General features: G+C 54.1%; 1 protein-coding gene across 1 annotated transcript; it reads left to right on the top strand.

Annotated features, from left to right (window-relative positions):
* Nucleotides 1-1,448: 1,448 nt before the first annotated feature.
* On the top strand, nucleotides 1,449-15,104 carry LOC122388845 (homeobox protein B-H1-like). Its single transcript, XM_043380306.1, has 3 exons — nucleotides 1,449-1,879; nucleotides 10,855-11,074; nucleotides 14,166-15,104. Exons 1-3 carry the CDS (start codon nucleotides 1,540-1,542, stop codon nucleotides 14,542-14,544), a joined length of 939 nt encoding a protein of 312 aa, XP_043236241.1. The 5' UTR covers nucleotides 1,449-1,539; the 3' UTR covers nucleotides 14,545-15,104.
* The last annotated feature ends 5,113 nt before the right edge of the window (nucleotides 15,105-20,217 follow it).

The raw sequence follows: 20,217 nt of genomic DNA, 5'->3' as shown, positions 1-20,217 counted from the left end.
CCCCTCGCAATTTCGCACGTGCAAGGCCCACCCTCTCGCTCGCTCCGTTAGTCGCCCCATAAGGCGCTATACTGGTTCACTTCATTTTTCAGACTTTCCGATTGTTCTAAACGCTTGTATTAAATCTGCTGTCCACAAATTGACTTTGAAATTAAAAAAGTTAAGGAATTTGGCTCATTTATAAATGAGTTATCACATGGTCATGATAAAACAACAATAATATGTGACCAAGAGTAGAAACGTGTTACCTATAATAGCACGACGATAAAGCGGTAGCTTCCGTATGGTCTTGCACATTGCAGTTATTACAGGTATTCAGACGATAATGATATTGCGATATCATTAACTATTGCCTACAATGAAAGTTAACCCACAGCCAGTCTGGCACACCGGATGCAGTCTGCACGCACGACAGAGCGAGCTGCGACCGTCCAAGTGCTCGCCACACGCTGGAAGCACGCGATGTGTACGCAGTGCACAGTGCACGCTGTCGGTTTCCTATTGCTACGTAGGCACTCGGGTGGTCCTCGGTGTCAATGAAGCCGTAGAAATACCGGTACGGTCCACTTTCCCACCAGCAGCCGCAATCGCATATATTGAGCCACGATCAGGAAAATATGCCTTACAGAAAGCCATTAATCAAGATATCGCTTAACAAAAGACAATTTAATTGCCGCAACCGGACGGTGCGCTCGTTACGCACGGGTAGCACGCGAGCGGTGACCGTCGCCGGCGCGGCGGCCGGACACGCCGGCGACGATAGGCCATTGCAGGACATTCTTCCGACGTCACATGCCTTGTTGAACACTGATACACGCTCTGTTCAGAAGATAACTCTTGCAAGAAACGAGTCCTACAGCGCAGGACCGCTAATGCCTGTGGTTAAAGGAGAGAGAAACTGAAGTGATTTATCCGTTTAACAGGCTGTTAATCGTTAATGTAGATAAAACTTAGCATAGTTACTCAGAGCAACGAAGATTGGACATAATCGCAAAATTACTGACTCAGTACAATTCGTATTTGCATTTGTACACAAATACGAATGCACAAATTCACAAATACAAATTTCTATGAGTTGCGGCAATCAAACAAGCCTAGACTCAAACATTCTTGCGTGAAGTATCAATCTTCACTTACGGTTGGCTTCGAGTTTCGACAGAAGTTAACACGGGATGAGACGAATGCTCAGCTGTTAAGTGGAGCTATCAAATGTCATTTAATCTCTTCGTGGCTGCCTCCTGTCATTAACCCAATTATGCATGTGCTAATGATCCCATCAAATTACCTCAAATCTAAATAGAATTAGCTGGGCGCCAGGTTACCGCCCCCTGCTGACGGCTGCCGGCTCCGATTGGTCGACCGATTGCCGGCCGGCCGGTGATTGGCTGTCGCTGTGCGCGGGGCGGGGCCAGCGGGGCGCCGCGCGGGCGTCCCCTGTCGGCGCCGGCGACCAGTCAGACCGAGCCAGTGCGGAGCGTCGCGCGCGCCGCCGTCACCACCGCCGCGACCGTGCCGCCGCCGCCCGCCCGCCCGACGGGCATGACTGTGGAAACTGTGGAGCCGGCAGACATGACCGTGGAGATCAAACGCGCCGAGGAGGGCGGCCGAGCCGGCGGCCAGCGGCCGGCCGGCGCCGCCTCGCCGCCGCGACCCGGCGGCTTCATGATTACGGACATCCTGAGCTTGACGCGGCGCGACGAGCAGCCCGAACGGCGGCCCCGGCTGGCGGCCGGGCCGCCCGCCGAGCCGCCCGGCCCGCCCGAGTCGCCCACCGACCTCACCGTCCGAACGGGGCCCGACGCCGAGACGGCCGACGACAGCGACGGCGACTGCGACGGCACCGACGAGGGCGACCGACTGAAGCCGCCGACAGCGACAGGTCAGCTGGGGACAGGCTCAGACCGGGCGGGGTGGCTCAGACCGGGCGGGGTGGCTCAGACCGGGCGGGGTGGCTCAGACCGGGCGGGGTGGCTCAGACCGGGCGGGGAGCCTCAGTCGGATGGGGTGCCTCAGACAGTGCTTGTTTACTGTTCGCCTTTTATGTCAAGTTTCAATGTCACGAAATAGCTCGTTAAACCCCTCAAAGGATGTTGTAAATAAATTGTAATTAATCTTGACAACTTGCATGTGCCATGGTACTGCGTTCTGGACGCTTTAGATATTGCCTCCAAGTCCACCCCTTCCCCGCACTCATTTAGCCGTTGTTCAATGTTCAGTGTGCTACGATGAGGCAAAATGTGTTTTCATCTAAGATCCGAAGCATGTTCATATGCTACTGAACTGCTTACAGCATGTCTGATTGATCCTGGACTCCCACCTGCTCGTTCCTTTTGCCAGTGTATCACATCCACCATCACACCGTTCCCATCGCTATTGCTACACGGGGCCGCCAGAGTCGGAGTCCAATGCTTCTTCGTTTATTGGGCGCTGTGTATTTAGGTACTGTTTGAGCCCATACGTCCACTGCTTGGCCTCATCGGGCGATGTGCGTCCACTGCTTGGACCATGGGATGCGCTCACTGCTTGGCCCATCGGGAGCTTTGCGTCCATCGCTTGAGCCCATCGGGCGCTGTGCGTCCACTGTTTTGGGTCCACCGAACACTGGGCGTCCACTAAATAGGCCCAACTGGCATCAGGCTTCACTGTTTGGGTACCTGATCTACTGGTGCCAGGACGCCCACTGCTTGACCCCATCGGACACTGGGCGTCCACCGCTTGTCCGAAACTTCGTGTCTAATGGGCGGGTCTGTCGCTCACTATGTGACCACCATGTGGGTTCGCCTGGCACCAGCCTTGCTGTGCTGGATCGTATCACTGAACCAAAGCACCTGGTGTCCCTTGGCGGGTGACCGTTGACGAGTGGCGGGGTGTGAGGAGCGTTTATGGGCGTCCGTCCGGCTCCGATACGTCAGTCCCGTCACATACCCACCGGTCCTGGCGGCCGCGTCCGACGCCCATTTGGATTGCAAAGTGGGATAACCGGGCGGCCGGCGCTCGGCTGGGTGGTCCGCGCGGACGGCGGAGCGGTGGAGCGGGCGGGCGGCGTCGCAGTGGTGTTTGGGACGGACCACATTGCAGACTCTTGATTTGTCTGCAGGATGACGGCAACATACGACGCTCATTAGGACATTAGGTTGCCTACTTGTTATAATATGGAGCATCAATGACTTTTACACCTGACTTCTGGTCGTCTATACTCGTATGCTTTCGTTGATGCAGCGTTGCTGCATTGCCACTGTGAACCTATCGTGATCCCCCTCCAGCCCGGGTCGTAACAGCGGCCCCGCTCTCCCCCCCCCCCCCCCGGGGTCGTCCGGTGCGTCAGCCATGTGGGCCGCCCGTCGCCAACTGTGTTTACCCCGGCTAATGTGTCCGTCCATTTAGCCATTTCCGCAAATTGCCCCCGCACTGTGCAACGACTGCGAAATTGCAGTTAACGACCCGGGGCCCTCTCCGAGTGGCGGGCGACATGCCAGCCGTAGTCAGACTGGGGTGGAGGGGGGGGGGAGCGGTCATGGGCTCATGAAACGGTGCAACTCAAGGCGCTTGAGGACTGTGCTGGCGATACGAAATATGCTCCATCCTGGGGCTGCTTTGGTGGTGCGACACATTTTATTTTAAGGCTTATTAGAGTTCAGTTAGCGACCCAGCACAGTACACACGAGTAAGACAGACCAGCCGGATGTTGGAAGCTCTGTGTACTCTAGAATATTGTGGAAAGGCATGTGTAATGGCTTACCATCCTCTCTTGCATCGCAGTTATCTATGTTTCACCGTATCAATTGAACCAGGGTATAGGTAGAAAGCTTCCGTCACAGTCATGCAGTAGCTGCATTTGAGAGCTGAACCTGAGCGAAAAAAGCCGCGGCTGGTGCACCCGGCGCTGTTCACAGTTGACTCAGCCAGGTCGACTGCGTTTAACTTCCGTTACGCTAATCGTACCCTAACCATGCCCTAACCTGCCGCACGACAAGCCAGCCGGAGTTGCCGGCGCCCTCGGTCCCCGGTCAGGCACGGTCGTTTCTTTCATTTCCGGCGAGCGGCTAATTTCCTGCAGAGGTGACTGGGGCAGTGCGTCCCACTCCCCCGCACCCCTGGATGCCCGGCCATCCCCATCAGGCACCCGCGCCGCCAATCGCGTGAGAAATTTGTCATTGCTATGGCAGCACGGCAGCCGGCAGCGAGGCACCGGTGCTCACACAACTGGCACGTGCCGGTAAGAGCGCGCCGGCGAAAGAGCAGCGTCGGCCGGCGGCGACGCGCCGCTCGAGCACGCGGCCGGCGCTGTTTGCGTCCCGCCGACGAGAGGGGACGCATGTCCGGCCTTTGTGGAAATAATTGCCGCACCTCGCGGGCGCGCGGCGAAAATCGGCGACACGTGCCCGCATGGTAATGTGCGCCCCGGCGCCCACCGTAATTAATGGACAATGTAAAATCGGCGACGTGTGCGCAACAATGAATAACAGGGGCGGAGCGAGAGGAGCCCAGTGGCCACGCGGCCCAATCGATAAATCAATGCGCTCCGCAGGGGGCACCACTTGCCAGCCGGGCGCCAATCGGTCTCAGCTGCTGCCCCTTTGCCTCCGCAAATCGGTAAATGCGCTGGTCCTTTGATCAAAGTTTCCGGCTATTAAAGGATTGTCAGTGGTCCGGAACTGGGGGTCCCGGCTAGGAGGGAGGGGGAGGGGTCTGTGTTTGAGCGCAGGCGGCTCTGAGCGCCGGTCAGTGACACCTCATTAGCGAGGCTAGAGTCACCTGTCCCTTTCTTCGGTGCCGCTCGGCTGCTCGGGTCAGCATTGGTAAACTGCCCGCCTGTCACCACCGCTGACCGCCCGGTACCCGCGGTCGGGACCGGCAGGTGGCAGCGGGTTCAGGGGCCTGTGGTCGTGTCGGGGGTGGGGGAAGGGCGGCTGACGTCCGGTCTCGGCCTAATCATGACAAAAAGCGATACGTGGTGGTGCTTAATGCCTGCAAAGTAATCGCGAAAACGGAACGCCAGGAAAAAAGCGCAAACCAAACGCTCGAACCAGCGGGGGATTTCGGCGCTCTTTCGTGTGCCCTGCACACTGCGCACTTCATACACTCTTCTGCCGGCCCCGTTTTATCGATATTCCCGGCTCACCGGCTTTCCTGCAGTTCACGTTTCGCCACACAAATGAAAAGTATCTTTCGATGTTTGTTTTTAAGCATTATCGTCGGCCATTTTGCACTCGGACACTAATGGTGGTGGAAAAGATACGCCAAGACCAGTTTTGCAGTTGGCAAACACTCTGCATGTCGCGCCCCTCACTTTTTACCTTCTGCAGTCGGAGCCAAGAGGGACTGGTTTTGGAGGAGAATGCGACAGAGCTTGAGGCAGACCGGCCACCGCATCCTCTTCATTGCAGCAGTTAGCTTTTAATTCGATATTTATAGCCTCTAGTCTAAAAGTAAAGACTCAAACAATTGACAGATGTTTCGCAAAGTGACGCCACATTTATCAAAAGAATGTGTGAAATTACTTCAGAGACGAAAGGACCGTTGCGCATTACTTAAGGTAAACGCAGCGGCCAAATATAACACTCGGTTTCTCTAATCGACAGTATGAGACATGACATTTGTGAGACTAGACAGCCACAGCACGCATAGCAGTCACCCTGCGGTATGGACGCTACAACAGCTAGCCTTTGGGGAGGGCGCACCGGACTGAACAACTTACTGACACGACACACCGTCCTGAGCGTTACGGCACATACGAAAATCCTGACGACTGAATTCCGCTGCACGCTGCTGGTATGGCTCAGCTGGTGACATTTTTATCATCAAAAACAAGTTGGCTAATCTGGCTCTCTGTTTGGTTTGATTGAGTGCTTAAAATGCCAGGAAACGTGTTCCATTAACCGCATATTACAAGCGTCAGCATGCTGCTGCACAGTGGTGCTGGTGACTGCACGGCCCACGCAGTCCGGGCGGCGCGGCGGCAGCCCCGGTGGGCGCAGCGCAGCCCGGCCGGCCGGCCGACACCTGCCACCGCGCCGGCGCCGCCCGACCACGGGCAGGAGCTCAATTTGTCGCGTTGCCGCTCGTGAAATTGTTCCGGCGTGTCGCTGTCGGCCGGATGTGCCGTGCGGTCGCTCCGCCCTGCCCTTGTTTTACGGACGGCTGGACGCGCGCCGGCCGCCGCCGCCGCCGCCGCCCGCCGTTCGCCGGGCCGCCTCTCGCCGCCGCGGCCGGCCGCCTCCCGCTGCCTCTGGCCGGCGTATTTAACACCTCCGAGGTGGCTGGGCGGCTGATCAAAGTAGCCGCCGAGTAATTGGTGGGCCGAGCCGGCGGCGGCGGGCCGCTCACATGCGCCGACCGGCCACCAGTAGCATATTAACGACCAGATATTTTATATATCGCTTATGACTGGTCTCTCCCCCTAATTAGTCCTATTTAGGAGGGCAGACGGGCGCGTCCGGCGCATTAGGTGCAGTGGCGAGTGGCGCTCAATTACTGCCGAGCTGCCGCAGCGGGCCGGCCGCTCTGCACGGCTGCATAGAGGCAAATTAGTTGTAATTAGAAGGCATGTACTTTGAATATCAAATGGAAATGAAAATTATAGCCTGGACGAATGGCTAACGGGTTAGCGGCTCACTGGTAATCTCAAAGAGCGAAGGGATAGGTGCAAGCGTGTAACTGGCGGCGTGCTTTGGTCATCAGCAGCATCCCAGCTCGTGGATGCTGCCATCTCCGCAGTGCTGGCAGCGCTGCCGACTCGGCCGCTCGTGTCGTCTCAGAGGCGGCTGAGACGGCGGAGGCGGGGGCGGCCGCTCGTGACGGCCGGCTGCCGCCGCGCGCGGCCACCTAATGCGGTGGCTCGCCGCGCCGCTCGCGCCGCGCCGCTGCAACCGCACCCGATTATCGGCCGACGCGCAAATGGCACAATAAATCAGACCGGCGACGGCGCGCGGCCGACCGACCGCGCCGGCATACGGAGCCAGGCGACATACGGTATACCGCACACGGCGTACGGAGCCAGGCGACAGACGGTATACTGCGGACAGCATACGGAGCAAGGCGACATACGGCATACCGCGGACGGCGTACCGACCGCGCCGGCATACGAAGCCAGGCAACATACGGCACTGCAGACGGCGTACGGAGCGTGCCGGCATACGAAACGGGCCGACATACGGAGCGAGGCGACTCAGGTGGGATAACCTCTGAGTCAAACATATCATAGTTGCAAGTATTAATTTGAGGGGGATACGTTGGTAAATGGGGCAAGCTGCCATCCAAAACTGCTGGCGGGCTGTCCCGCGGTCAGAGCCAAACCGAACTCGAAGGGAACAATCCTGAAAGCAACAGAGAGCTGAAGCGTATAAAAAGCTTCAGACTGACTGAGCGGACAAAAGACAGCAAGCAACGGACGATAAACGATCTAGAAGGCTTCATACAGTTATGAATTAGTTATGAATTTGAATGTAAATTACACAATTTCACAAAGCTCTACAATTTACATAGGCTCATATCGGCTTATGCCGCCACCTTATATCAGCCTGTATTTACTTATGATATTTCTACTAGCGCCCTTCCCCAAGCGATAAAATTATTCCCGCCGACATGGAGCTCAGTTTGCCGACATGAGACCTCCCGGCCGCGAGTACAACGATAATCATCCTAACAGAGAGTAATTGACATTGTCATCCCGGGTCGTCAAGGAACCACAGAAAATGGCTTAACCGGAGACCGGTTGTCTGTGTTGACGTCCAAACCGCAGCCGTCCACTGTCCAGGACACTGTGGTAGCAGTATCCATCGGCGTTCCAGCGAACGGCTAGAAGTAGAGACCACCGACACCGTCACTCTGACGGGCTCCCCATCGGGCGCCCAGCCGGCGCCCACCCCCAGTCACCGGCGCCCTGACGAGCGCCCCAACGAGCGCCCTACCGGCGCCCTGAAGAACGACGCCCCGCCCCAAGCCACCGGCGTCGAACTGTTGGGGGCGGGAGATGACATCACATCGACGAGAGCTGACAAAACAACGACGGGAAACGGTGTTCTTAGCTTTTGATCGACCACAAGTCGCATCCAAAATTAGCGGACTTTGGGTTTCGTGCACTGCAAAACAGAAGATTGATGCAACAGTGTGTATAAAGAAACAAAGAAAAACCACTAGGCCGCAAACCAATGCTCATGTCATAAAATATTATGCCCACTGCTCATCTTTTATCAGCTATTTAAGGAGCATTGTGCAGTGTGGAAAGATGTGGATTACTATTTCATACTTCAATTACATCATAAACATTTTAAAGTGTGTATCCGGTTTGAGTGCCGACAAAGGCATCGACTCATTTCGTGGTTGATAGAAACGCGGACGATGAGAAAGGTCTGATATGAACTGTTGTTCACTAGCCACAGCTAAATAAGACCATCGGTGAGTAGTCAGCCTTGAGGTCTAGGAGCGTGAGGAAAGGTCGCCAGGCTAAGGCTCCCTCATGAGCTTTGATATGGGCACTTACAGTTGATCAAGTTCAATATGTTTGCAAAACCAGCGGTGGACTATTGTGCCGAGTTGGGGTAGCACGAGTCTTCCCAATTCCACGCCGGCTGCGCCGGCTTGGCTTTGGAGCCGCACCAGACGGTGGAGGTCAAGGTCACCGCCAGGGCGGCGGCGGATTGGCTGCGCCCGTGCAACCCCAACTCAGCATATTTCTCCACCCCTGTTCAAAACGTTGTTTGCTTTTTTTGTTGATTTGCCACTTCCCTCCGCAGTAGCATGATTTGTCTTTACTTACGGATATATGCAGTAGCACCAACCTGACATCCAATGACTTGAGCAGCACTTGGAAGTCTTGAACTAAAAGTTTTCGTCAAGAACTGTTCAAGCAGTTTCAAGACGGCATTTCCCGACTCAATTATCCCAATCGGGCCGCCGTCAATCTTCGGATGGTGTTAGTGTTATGTTCTACGCGCGGCCGGCGCAGTCTCCAAGCACTGCGGCACAGCCCACCTCCCAGTAGAGGAGACTGCAACGCTCAACGCCACAGCATCCAGCGCCGGCCGGGCTGGATGCGCTTCTCACACCGCGCTTCTCACACCACGCTTCTCACACCGCGCTTCTCACACTCCAGGTGTTCTTCTGACTGTGATCTGAGCCCTCCGGATAAGTCTCCGGGTCCGTCCGGTTGGGAATTTGTTCATTTCTCTGGTTTCTTTTTGCTCGCGCAGTGCTTTGGCCACCCGACTACCGACCGTAACTCGGTACTCGAGGTCCTCTCTTCTATACCTGACTATTCACGGCACTCGCTCTCCGGTCTCCGCTCTTAGAACTGGATGATCGCGGTACCCGCACTCTGGTCGCGGCCTGGAGGTGGATGGTCGCGGCACTGAAGGCCGCCGCCAGCAGCCGCCGGGCCCGGCTATATTGGGGTCGTGACACCGCCATTCGACACACACGGACCTATTGTCGCCGTTTACCAATTAATAGAGAAGATTGGACAGTGGAGAGTGATGGCGTTGTGTCGGTCGGCTGGCCGGGCAGAGAGGCGGTGTCGGCGGTACCTCTGCCGCCGCCGCCGCCGTACCGCCGGCCGTAGCCCGGGGCCGCGCCGCCCGGCTCGCAGGGCCGCCGCCGCCGCCGCCGTAAAGGCCGATTTATGCACACGGCTAATTCCGACAACAACATTTCCACCTTTTAACTGTATCATTATGCAAAATTAATGCGGAGCGGCATTGCCAAGTGCAACTGGACACGACACTAGCGAATGCGATACAAATTAGGATTTAGTGCCAGCCGAGCCGATGGCGGCATGGTTTAATTATAGGGCCGGGCAATCGGTGGCGCGATTAGCGGCGCGGCGGCGGCAGTGGCGGCGCGGCGGTCGTCGGTCGGCTGTCCAGCCATCGCGCCGCTGCCGCTCCGGACACCTGAATAATTTACCGGCCTCGTATCAAAACTTTGTTTAAGCGTGAACGGCGCGGGCGCGCTCCACCTGTCTGCGTCCAATTCGAGGGCGGTGGCCGGGCGCGACTTTGGCAGCGCCAATCGCAAATGTCCGAGCCGAGCCGGTGCTCTGTCGGCCAGGGGGCAATTTTCCGCGTCACGCCAGGCCGTCACCACGTTTCAACTAATGGAGCCCGTTACAGAGGCGCCTTTGTCCGGCAGCGCCATGATTGAGTTAATGCAAACACACGGCTTGTGTGGCGCGATCACCTAATGGATTATCATTGGCCCCGGCCGGCGGCACAATGCCGGCCCTTTGAGCAGAGTCGGCTGCGTGCGGCGCTCGCTCAGGCCGCCGCAGTGCCGTAATGGGTGTGTGCCGCGGGGGCAGTGTCCCCTGCAGTGGCCGTGTGGCCGGTGTCACCTGCCCTGACCGTGTGTAGGCCGCGGGGGCGGTGTGTGTGATGTACCGTCCCCGCGCCGGCCGGCCAGGTGACGGCCCAGGGCCGCCGGTGGGAACGCCGGCCGGCGCGGCGCGGCGCCCCACCACCGGCCCAGAAACGGCCCCCCGCCGGCCGGTAAGCGACACCGCCGGAACGTGCGCTGATGACCTGTAATTATGGTATTTTCAGCGAATTAACTTATGCTTTAGTTAGGCATCTGGCGGCCTGATGGATGGCGCCGACACCGTTCCCGACCGAGAGTGGCCGCCGGGCCTGTATTTGTAAAACAAAGGCCCAAAAGACGAATGATATCCGGCGAGCGGCTGTTTTTTGGTCCTGAGCACCAGAGCGTGTCGGCAGGGCCGTTTCGCTACGATGGAATCAAAAGCACGTGTCTATCATTGCCTCTGTTGTCCCAGAGATGGGGCAGACAATCTGAGCTCACTGGTAATGTCTTCACCGACATGCTCACAACCAGCTAACGACAGTGTTTGATCTTTCACAGACAAAGACGGTTTATCGCCGACGTCACAAGGCCAAAACGGATGCACGCTCAAGTCGAAGAAGTCGCGGAAGGCGAGGACGGCATTCTCCGACCATCAGCTGCAGACATTGGAGAGGAACTTTGAGCGGCAAAAGTACCTGAGTGTCCAGGACAGGATGGAGATGGCTGCCAGTCTGAACCTGACCGACACACAGGTCAAAACCTGGTATCAGAACAGGAGGTGAGTGCAGCCATGGGCATTGATGCCGTTTATTCATCAACCAGTCAGAGAAATTGTTTTGCGAGTCGCCATTTCTTTATCATACAGATAACTATTAGCTAATAATTCGCTGTTTCAAAATAAATGAATAAAAAACCGACAGACTGGCGGAATACCTACATTTTATCAAATTGGCTACGCTGTATGATGTGATCGGTGTGCTGTTGTGACTGTTGTGCTCGAATGGATGGATGGGTGGCGGCACCATGCTTTTCTGTTGGTTCAATGTTACCCCCGTGACATTGTTTAAAGTAGAAATCGCTGTAGGTCACTAGTTCCTAATCGGCGTGGTTCCCGGCACCGCCAGCTTGGCACCACAGTAGGGAGCAGCCAAGACCCGGTCGTTCAGCCGCTTCCACCCACTGGTAGTTTTCTACAGACCGAAACTTTTAAACGTTCCGTCCTCGAAATGATTAATAACCCTTTCCGAAACTCCCTAACACGTTCAACTTCGCCTGGCGACACGAGTTACACATTTACTGAGTGTACGCGGCCGCATTCAATGTGGAGCGGTAATCAGTGCCTGGACGATATCGGAGCGGAAAGGGTGGCCGCGCTGGAAAGCAGCGCCCACCGGCGCCGTGTAATGACTCTGTCCAGCGGCGGCTCCTAATGACGGCCCGAGTGGCGGCCCTATTCATCACGGTCCGACGGCGGCGGCGGCGGGCCGGTCGCGCGCCGCCCGACGGGAACCGACTCAGCCGGCCGGACAATTGGTTGACGAAGGATGCGGCTTCCTTAATTCAGCCAGTGTGGCCTCGCCTGGAGTTCTGTCAGCCTTGAGCTGGCTCGAGTGAGCGCCAGTGAAGTGCGCCAAATCTGTTTCTGACGCCTGGTGGTACTGAACATATGTCGGCACCTACAGCGCTGGTGCGAAGAACTCTGGCACAAAGGAACACCTGGTCCGTGATACCTATACATCATGAACGGCATGTCGTACATGCTACTCGATTTACGCAACAAAGCCCACTATTTCCTGTGCGTGCTTCGTATGCACCAGGTAAAGATTCTGCCACCACGGCAAGGCCACTGGCATGGCAACAACACAGCTAAGGCACAGCTACGTGATCTCATGGCGCAAAGTTTCATGGGGCTGACATTCAGCAATGAATTTCCTTGCCTCTAACCCTATTAGTGGCAGGCTCCTGGCTACCCCTATTATAGGTGGCAGGGGGGCTGTTTAGGACCCCCCTTGATATCTCGAGATCTAACGGGCCGATTTTCAAAATTCAAACGGCATTCGATTTCGCTCAACGTGATCTACATTTCTAAAAAATAAAAATTAAAAAATGTCAATAGGGGGGGGGGGTAGAGGGGGTAAAAACGGGCAAATTGCAGATACATTTTAGACTGTTTATCACGGCCAGGTTTCTGAACCAATCTTAACGCAACTTTTGCCGATCGATAGAGAATGAACCAGGAATTCACATGGATCCTAAAAATATGCATTTTTAAAAATCATAGGCGGATACAGATAATTGAGATTGGGGGTACACAAAAAGTATAGTAAATAAGGTTTTTGTTGGTACTGTTTCTAAAAAGGGTGGTAATGGTCTTGTTATGTTACAATTTTCTTATGAGAGAACGACTACAATTGTATTGGTCATGCATAGGCGGTGTCAGGGCACCTATGTTGGGAGGTAAAACATAACCCCCCTTTTTGGACGCCTGGATCCGCCTATTATAGCAAAAACGTGTCAAAAGAGGATGCACAATAACTGTATATGTTATCACATGATACCTTTCATTCACTGTTCGTAAAACTGGTGCAGCATCGTGATCTTCGCCCAAATGACTCGCTTCACGAAAAGGACCCCCCAATTCCCAGTGCTCTGGAGCCGCCCCTGGTAAAGTTATGAACTTGAAATTTTCAGGGAATGTGCCCAATTTAGTTTTAGGAAAAGTCAGAAAATGTCAGCATCGTAGCTTCAGCGGTTTCGGAGATATTCCCGAAAAACCTGAGGGGTGGATAAAAGCAACCCCCGCCCTGTCACTAATAGGGTTAAGGCGGGTTACAGTCCTTTGTTCCTCAACATGAGCCAACAGAATAACTCTGTCTCCCGGTCTTGCCTCAGCCCTTGACCGTGTCTTGCTGTCTCGGCTGTCTTTCACTGTCTGTATTACTCAGCTGTGTTTGGGTGTTTCGCTGCTGTAATTTCTCGGTGGTGTCTCATGCCGCGGCGTTCAGTGTTGTCGCTCCAAATTGCCCTCCGCTGCCGTCTAACAGACCTCCGTGGCCGAGCGGCGGCGGCGCGGCGGCCACCTTCCGTGCCGGCCGGCCCGCGCGGCCCGCTGCACTAACGCTCATGTGACGATTTAAATTGCAAGCGGATGTAATATGTAAAGTTTATCAGGCCTCGCCACCACTTATCATGATTTATATGCTGTGGCAATTACATAAATCTTTCAATAATAACTGGCTGCAACCGCGGGGTTTAAACGTTATTGCGCCGCGGCTGCACTCGCTCAGCTAATCGGGCTCGGCCGAGGAGGTGGCGGCGCCGGCACGACGCGCTCCCACGGACCGCCTGACGTATGTTTGCTGACGTGCGGAACACCGCCTGATGTATGCCTGGTGACGTGCGGATTGACCTGACGTACATCTTGTGACGTGCAGGACACGGCCTGATGTATGCTTGATGACGTGCGGAACGCGACATAACGTTTGTGTGGGGATGTGCGGATTGACCTGCACTATGTCTGAGGACGTGCGGAACACCACTTTGAGCTTGTCTGATGACGTGCGGAACACCGTTTGGAGTTTGTCTGGTGACGTGCGGAGAATAGCCTGACGCTTGTCCGGTGACGTGCGAAACATGGCTTGGAGTTTGTCTGGTGACGTGACGTGCGGATTTGAGCCTCACGTTTGTTTGGCGACGTGCGGAGGAGGTCTGAAGCGTATGTCTGGTGGCGGGCGGAACACAGTCTGGAGTTTAGTGACGTACGATTGTGGGATGTTGGAAGTGTGCGATTAGCTCCCTGTCCGGTCGGCTCGAGTTCCCTAGTCTGTAGCGCCTGCAACCTCTCACCACCCGCTCTCCTCCGCCGGCAGGACCAAGTGGAAGCGTCAGACGGCCGTCGGCATGGAGCTGCTGGCCGAGGCCGGTAACGTGGCGGCCCTGCAGCGGATATACGGCGGCTCGGGCGTGCCGTGGCCGTACCCGGCCGTGCCCGGCCTGCCGGCGCACGGCGTGCCGGCCGTGCCGCCGCTCACCACGGCCGCCTACTACAGCCAGCTGGCCGCCATCCAGAAGCCGCTGGCGTACCGTGTGTTCCCGCCCGGTCTGGGTCTGGGCGCCGCTGCCGCCGCCGCCGCCGCCGCCGCCGCCGTCAGCACGCCGTCGTCGCTGGCGCCGCCGGCGGCGGCCCTCTCGGCCTCCGCCGCGCTGGCGTCCTACTACAGCCGGCCGCCGAGTACCAGTCGCGTGTGAGGCCGGCCCGCTCCCACCCGCTCAAAGGGCGCCGGCCGGGCGCCGCGCCGGGCGCGCCGTCCAGCCCGGCGTCACCAGACAGCGCCCCGCCCCAGACGCCGCCGCCGCTGCCGACCGACGCCAGCCTCTGGCTTCACGAGCAGCGCGGCTCGAGCAGCGACGTGATGCCGAGTGTACAAGTGTCCCATGTACGATATGTTGATATCAAGTTTATGGAGTGCGCCACCTGTGATTAGGGCCCTGCAGTGTCCCATTTTGTTTGACCAAAAGTGCGCGTTGTAAATTATTTAAATCCTGTATACAGAGCGCAGATTCCTTGTTGACGCTGTTCAGTGCGCGCGGCTGTGTGCGATGTGGCTTTCGTGTGCGTGATGTGTATGTGTGGGTGTTGTGTGTGTTAGTGTGGGTACGTGGGTGTGTGTGTCTGTGTGCGTGAAAGTGCGTTATGCAGATGCTATCTGCAGATACAATTGCAGTGATTCTTTGCAGATACGTTTTTATTCGTCAGTGTGGCCCTCGGTGGCGTGCACGAATAGTCAAATAAACCTGATACATTTGACCGTACGCGTGTGGAATGCAGTCCATCAACAGGGATAGGGAGCGATCTAGACTGGCCCTCACAATGACTTGAATTGAATGGTGGAGGCTCGAAGATAGGGACCATTGGTTGGTAAACCAGTAGTGCCACTCTTGCGGCACTCGTCAATACAACTGTTGGGGAGTTCATCGGCAGTTGAAAATAACACATCGACTTGAGACGATGGACATCGTTCCACAAGGAGGAGGAGCATTTAAGCACAAGATCGCTTCCAGCCATAGGCAGAGGCACCGACGCTCTCTTCCTCTGCTCCTTTTCAATAATACGGCCGGTTTTGTAGGACAGGCAGTTAGGTATCGGTATTCGATGGCATAGCTGCAGCAATCGAAGGTGCTTAGCCTGAAATCTCGCTGATTAATTTAACTATGGTAACAAGATATCGAAACCAGAACCTCAGGCGAAAGACGAAAAGCTTTTATTCGCTGTGAATCAAATAATTTCCAATTGCCAGTTGCCAGTTTCGCAAGTCATCCATGCTTCACTTTTCTTTTAGCTGTTCCTCACGGCGTCTTCTCTCGCGTAGCAGACCACCTAACATAATTGAAAATTGAGAGCCAAATAGCAATAAGGATTCAAAGTTTGGACTGAGCAAACTCGACACAGCGACCATAAATATACAAGCATTTTGCATTTTTTTATAAACAAATAAAACGAGATCCTTTATTGATAGTTAGTACATACGTAGTATTTCAGGCAAATAGGCCACATACATATATCATTGTAGTGGAATCTTGGGAGAGGGCGACGGCGCACGCAGTTCTTTAATCTTTATGCTACCCATGACAAGCAACACATTTGTCGCTCCGTTTAGTGAGTACCTACCTATTCACTAGTACTCACAGTAGACTAAGTTCCTAGGTAGCTGGAGCTGGATGGGATGCTAGGAGCTGTGCTGGATGCTGGTATGTACGTTACGTCTGGCTGTTTTGTGAGCTGGGCGCTGTTGTGGCTGGTTGTTTTATGTGCTACTGGCGCTCACTGGCGGATCCAGACTTGCGTTTTGGGGGGGGCCAACTCCTGCAAGTAACCAAACCTAGGGTACCCCCAAATCCTGTTTTCTCGTCGGATTTAGGCCACTTATTTTTTCGTCACAGCCCTGAAACGATATTTTTTTAAACTAAAAATAAAAAAAAAGAAATGGTAGCCCACCCAACCCGAGCCTAAATATTACTTTGAAAACACTTCAAATTGCTTTTGTCGACCAATTAGCCCGCTCCGGGTCGGTGCGTGGCGCAGCCTTCGCGGGCTGGGAGGTGTCGGTTGGACCCCCTGCCGTTCGGCCCCTGATTAAGCTAGAGCTCGCGGAAAAAAAAACAGGCGTGTTGCCCGTGAGTGACGAGACGAAGCCGATGATACCCGATTTTAAGGTCCTTGGTCATTGGTTGACCTTCCAGGGCGGTGTTTCACGGTCGTGCTGACAGCCGCTGACAGCGCATTCCGCGAGCTAAGGTCAACCTTCGGTAGTGTTGTGGGTATAGGCTTGTTGATGTCTCCATTGAAACCAAAAGTGCCATCAGCGCTGGCAGCGGCTGGCAGCGTGCCGTGAAACACCGCCCAGGTCAGGTCACAGACCCAAAAGACGGGAAAATCAGGACCTGTCAGAACCTCCTAAAGTAAGGCTGTAATACGTTTTTTTGTGCTGATCACAAATTTCATGTTAGTTTGGATAATAATAGCCGAAAATAATGTCTTCATGCGTTTAGACCATGTCGGGGCAGGTCAGGTCAGATCAACCAGTAGGGGTACTTATGGGCGTCCGTATAGCAGGTGTCCACTACCACTGGCAGCTACGTAACATGATACGAAGGCATCAAAACTACTTCGTAAATGTTCAAATGGCTGCAAAATGCTAAATTCAAAATCAGCTAAACTAAACTATCCTAGAAACATGTTAAACTCGGAAAAGTGCACCGAGGTCATCAAAGGTCAATGACCTGACTTGACCGTAAGGTGACATTGGCATCCGCCCTAATGCGTGGGAGCAACATCATATCACATGTTTGAGCGTTTTAAACCACGAAAAGACTATAAAAGCGCGGATAATGTGAGCCGACATACGCCGAATCGCTATTCCGGCCAAACATGGCCTCCAACATGACCAAACAGTCTCGAGAAATAGGCCACAAGTCAAAGTTCACTTGGGTCAGGGTCATGAAATTTTCAGACTTTGTCACCATGAGGGTACTAAAGTTTCGTCGCGATCGGCTTCATGATACCTTACACGATAACTTCACACGTCGATCGAGAGTTAAAGCATGGATGAAGGAGAACCAGGGGATGAATGTTCTTTCATCCATGGTTAAAGTGTGCAATAAGAACTTCTTGGGTGAAGACAAGACCAACACTTTTATCAAGCTCACAGATTTTTAATGATACGGTATTTTCTCTCTACCTACTACGCCCTTCTCACATTCATTTTTCTTAAGTGTTTTTGGGGACAAAAAATATATGTTGTTCCCCTTTCAGGCTTGGGGGCATGACCCCGTGGCCCCCCTGGATCCGCTAGGCCGAAACTAACTAGGTCGTTTTCAAACGGTCTGATATTTCAGGTCATAGTTTGCAAACGGCCGGTGTTTTCAGGTAGTTTCATATGGCCTGACTGGGCCAGGCCGTTTGCAAACGGACCGAATTTTCATACGGCCTGTAACATATATTCAGATTTCGACATCTGTCGTAGCATCAAATGCTGATGTGGCGCACTCAAAAGCCGAAATTGGTCCTTGGATGCCGTAAGGACCCTTTTAAGAAATAAGTGACCCGACTGACCCTTAGAGATTGGCCTGAGCTGTGACCGAAATAAGTCTTTTACCGTTTCGCAGGAAGGGACAAAAAGGTCCCTCATATGCTTCTTGTACAATTACGAAACAAAACAAGTTTTTTTTTTTCAACGAAAACTCAGTGAGTTTTCCTAAAAAATTTATTGCGCATATTCCGTGAATGAAAAGTTGCCGGGTCATGTCAGGTCAGGCTGCCACAGCAAGTTTGTTAACTTGACAGCTCAATCGATATTTATGCAATAAGACCTTCTCGGGTGACGATAAGACATGACGACACTTTATGAAGGAAGCTAGTAAACCCGGTAGTTTCTCCATAGGCGCGGGAACCGGGGGGAGGGGGCAGTGGTGGCAGCTTGCCCCCCCCCCCAACTCTGGGGCCGTGCGGGCGGTGCCCCCACAACTTTCAGACAGAATACCGCTCCTTTTTGCAAATGTTTTCTTTTTTTGTTGAAAAAAGCCAAGGGATGAAAAATAAGTGGCCTAAAACCGGCGAGAAAACTATATTTGGGGGATCCTAGGTTGATCTCTATCATGGTGTGACCTCCCCCCCCCCCGTCTAAAAGTAGTTCCCGCGCCCCTGGGTTTCTCTACGCTATTGAATCACGCTGCTGATTCTAGTAAGTATCTACTACACAACCTTCTCACATTAATTTTTCTTCGAGCGTTTTGGGGGGCCAAAAGATATGTTGGCCCCCTCTTTCAGGCTTTTTGGGCCCATGGCCCCGGTGGCCCCCTTGAATCCGCCAGTGGGGCGGTGCCCCCACAACTTTCAAACGGAATACCGTCCTTTTTTGCAACTGTTTCTTTTTTTGTTGAAAAAGCCAAGGGATGAAAAATAAGTGGCCTAAAACCGGTGAGAAAACTAGATTTTGAGGGGACCCTAGGTTGATCTCTATTATGGTGTGCTCCCCCAGTCTGAAAGTAGTTCCCGCGCCCCTGACTTTCTCTACGCTATTGAATCATGCTGCTGATTCTAGTAGGTATCTACTACGCAACCTTCTCACATTAATTTTTCTCCAAGCGTTTTTGGGGGGGGGGCAAAAGATATGTTGGCCCCCCCTTTCAGGCTTTTGGGGGGGCATGGCCCCGGTGGCCCCCCCCTGGATCCGCCAGTGGGCACTGTTCTGGCCTGGCTATGCTGTTCTGTGAGATGGATGTAGTAAGATTGTTGTTCTGTGAGCTCCCTCCTCCTCTCCTGGCGGCGTGTGAACGGAGCAGATCTCTCCCGATCAACTCGGCAGCTGGGGCGTGCATCATTCCGGGCAGTCATGATGAATAATGCCGCACCATCACTCAGCTACCTAGTCCGCCTCGGCAGCTTTCGAGAGACAGCGACTAATTGGCCAACGGGATTGTCGTTTTCAGCATCAGCGCACGTAGACACCACAAAACATCACGTTTCACGAGCGTAATAAGTAATAGCTGCAGAAGCAAATAGCATGTAATTATTTTCAGATCGTAAGCCTAGCACAGAATGTCACATCCCTTTCTCTCTCATACTTTGCGGCATGCACTGGATTCTGAGTGGTGCTGAATGTGAAACGGTGCCTACCGGCCACCGCGGCCCTGCGGCACGAGCCGACCGGACTGCATCGCCCATCCAGCACCCGAACGGGATTCTCTCCGAGGTAAGATAATTCACAGCTCTGTGTTTTTAAACTACAGATATGATTAAGTTAGTTCATAGGGAACAAGCATCCGTGAAAGCGTTGAATTGATTATGCGGTGGGTAGAACATATCGACCAAACTGGGTCCCGTTCGTCAGCCGCGCCCGTGGGCCTGTGCCCTTCCTCGTGTCACACTAAATGGCAGAACGCATTGCAGGACGAGTGGTTGCAGCCGAGGAGTTTACTGGATCGATAATGCGCAATCGCACCCAAGGCGTAGCTTTCAAATAACACCAGTTACTGGGCGATGAAGTCGCCATATCGAATTACAAAAGTAAAACAAACGTATGACCAATCGAAACATGCTCAGCGATAAGATGAATATGTTGGATATAACAGCCTACGACATTTCGACTAGGTGTATTTTTCTTTCTTTTTTAGATGAAGATAAGTGACCTTGATCATTTAACCCGCGCGGGGCTGGGGTCTCCAGCCGAACGCGCGGGGCTGGGGGGGGGGGGGGGTAAATTTTACCCCCCCTGTTATCTCCCGAACTAATGGTCCGATTTGGAAAATTCAAACGCCAATCGAAAGCTCTCATCACGAACTACTAAAAACATGTACTTAATTTAAAGTTTGAGGTCAAGGTCAAGGTCAGGTCAAGGGTACAAATTGCAAGTTTCTACAGTA

Source organism: Amphibalanus amphitrite, unplaced genomic scaffold (assembly GCF_019059575.1).
Source record: "Amphibalanus amphitrite isolate SeventyFive unplaced genomic scaffold, NRLGWU_Aamphi_draft 000337F_arrow, whole genome shotgun sequence".
Lineage (NCBI taxonomy): Eukaryota > Metazoa > Arthropoda > Thecostraca > Balanomorpha > Balanidae > Amphibalanus > Amphibalanus amphitrite.
This window is presented reverse-complemented; position numbering and strand designations above follow the sequence as displayed.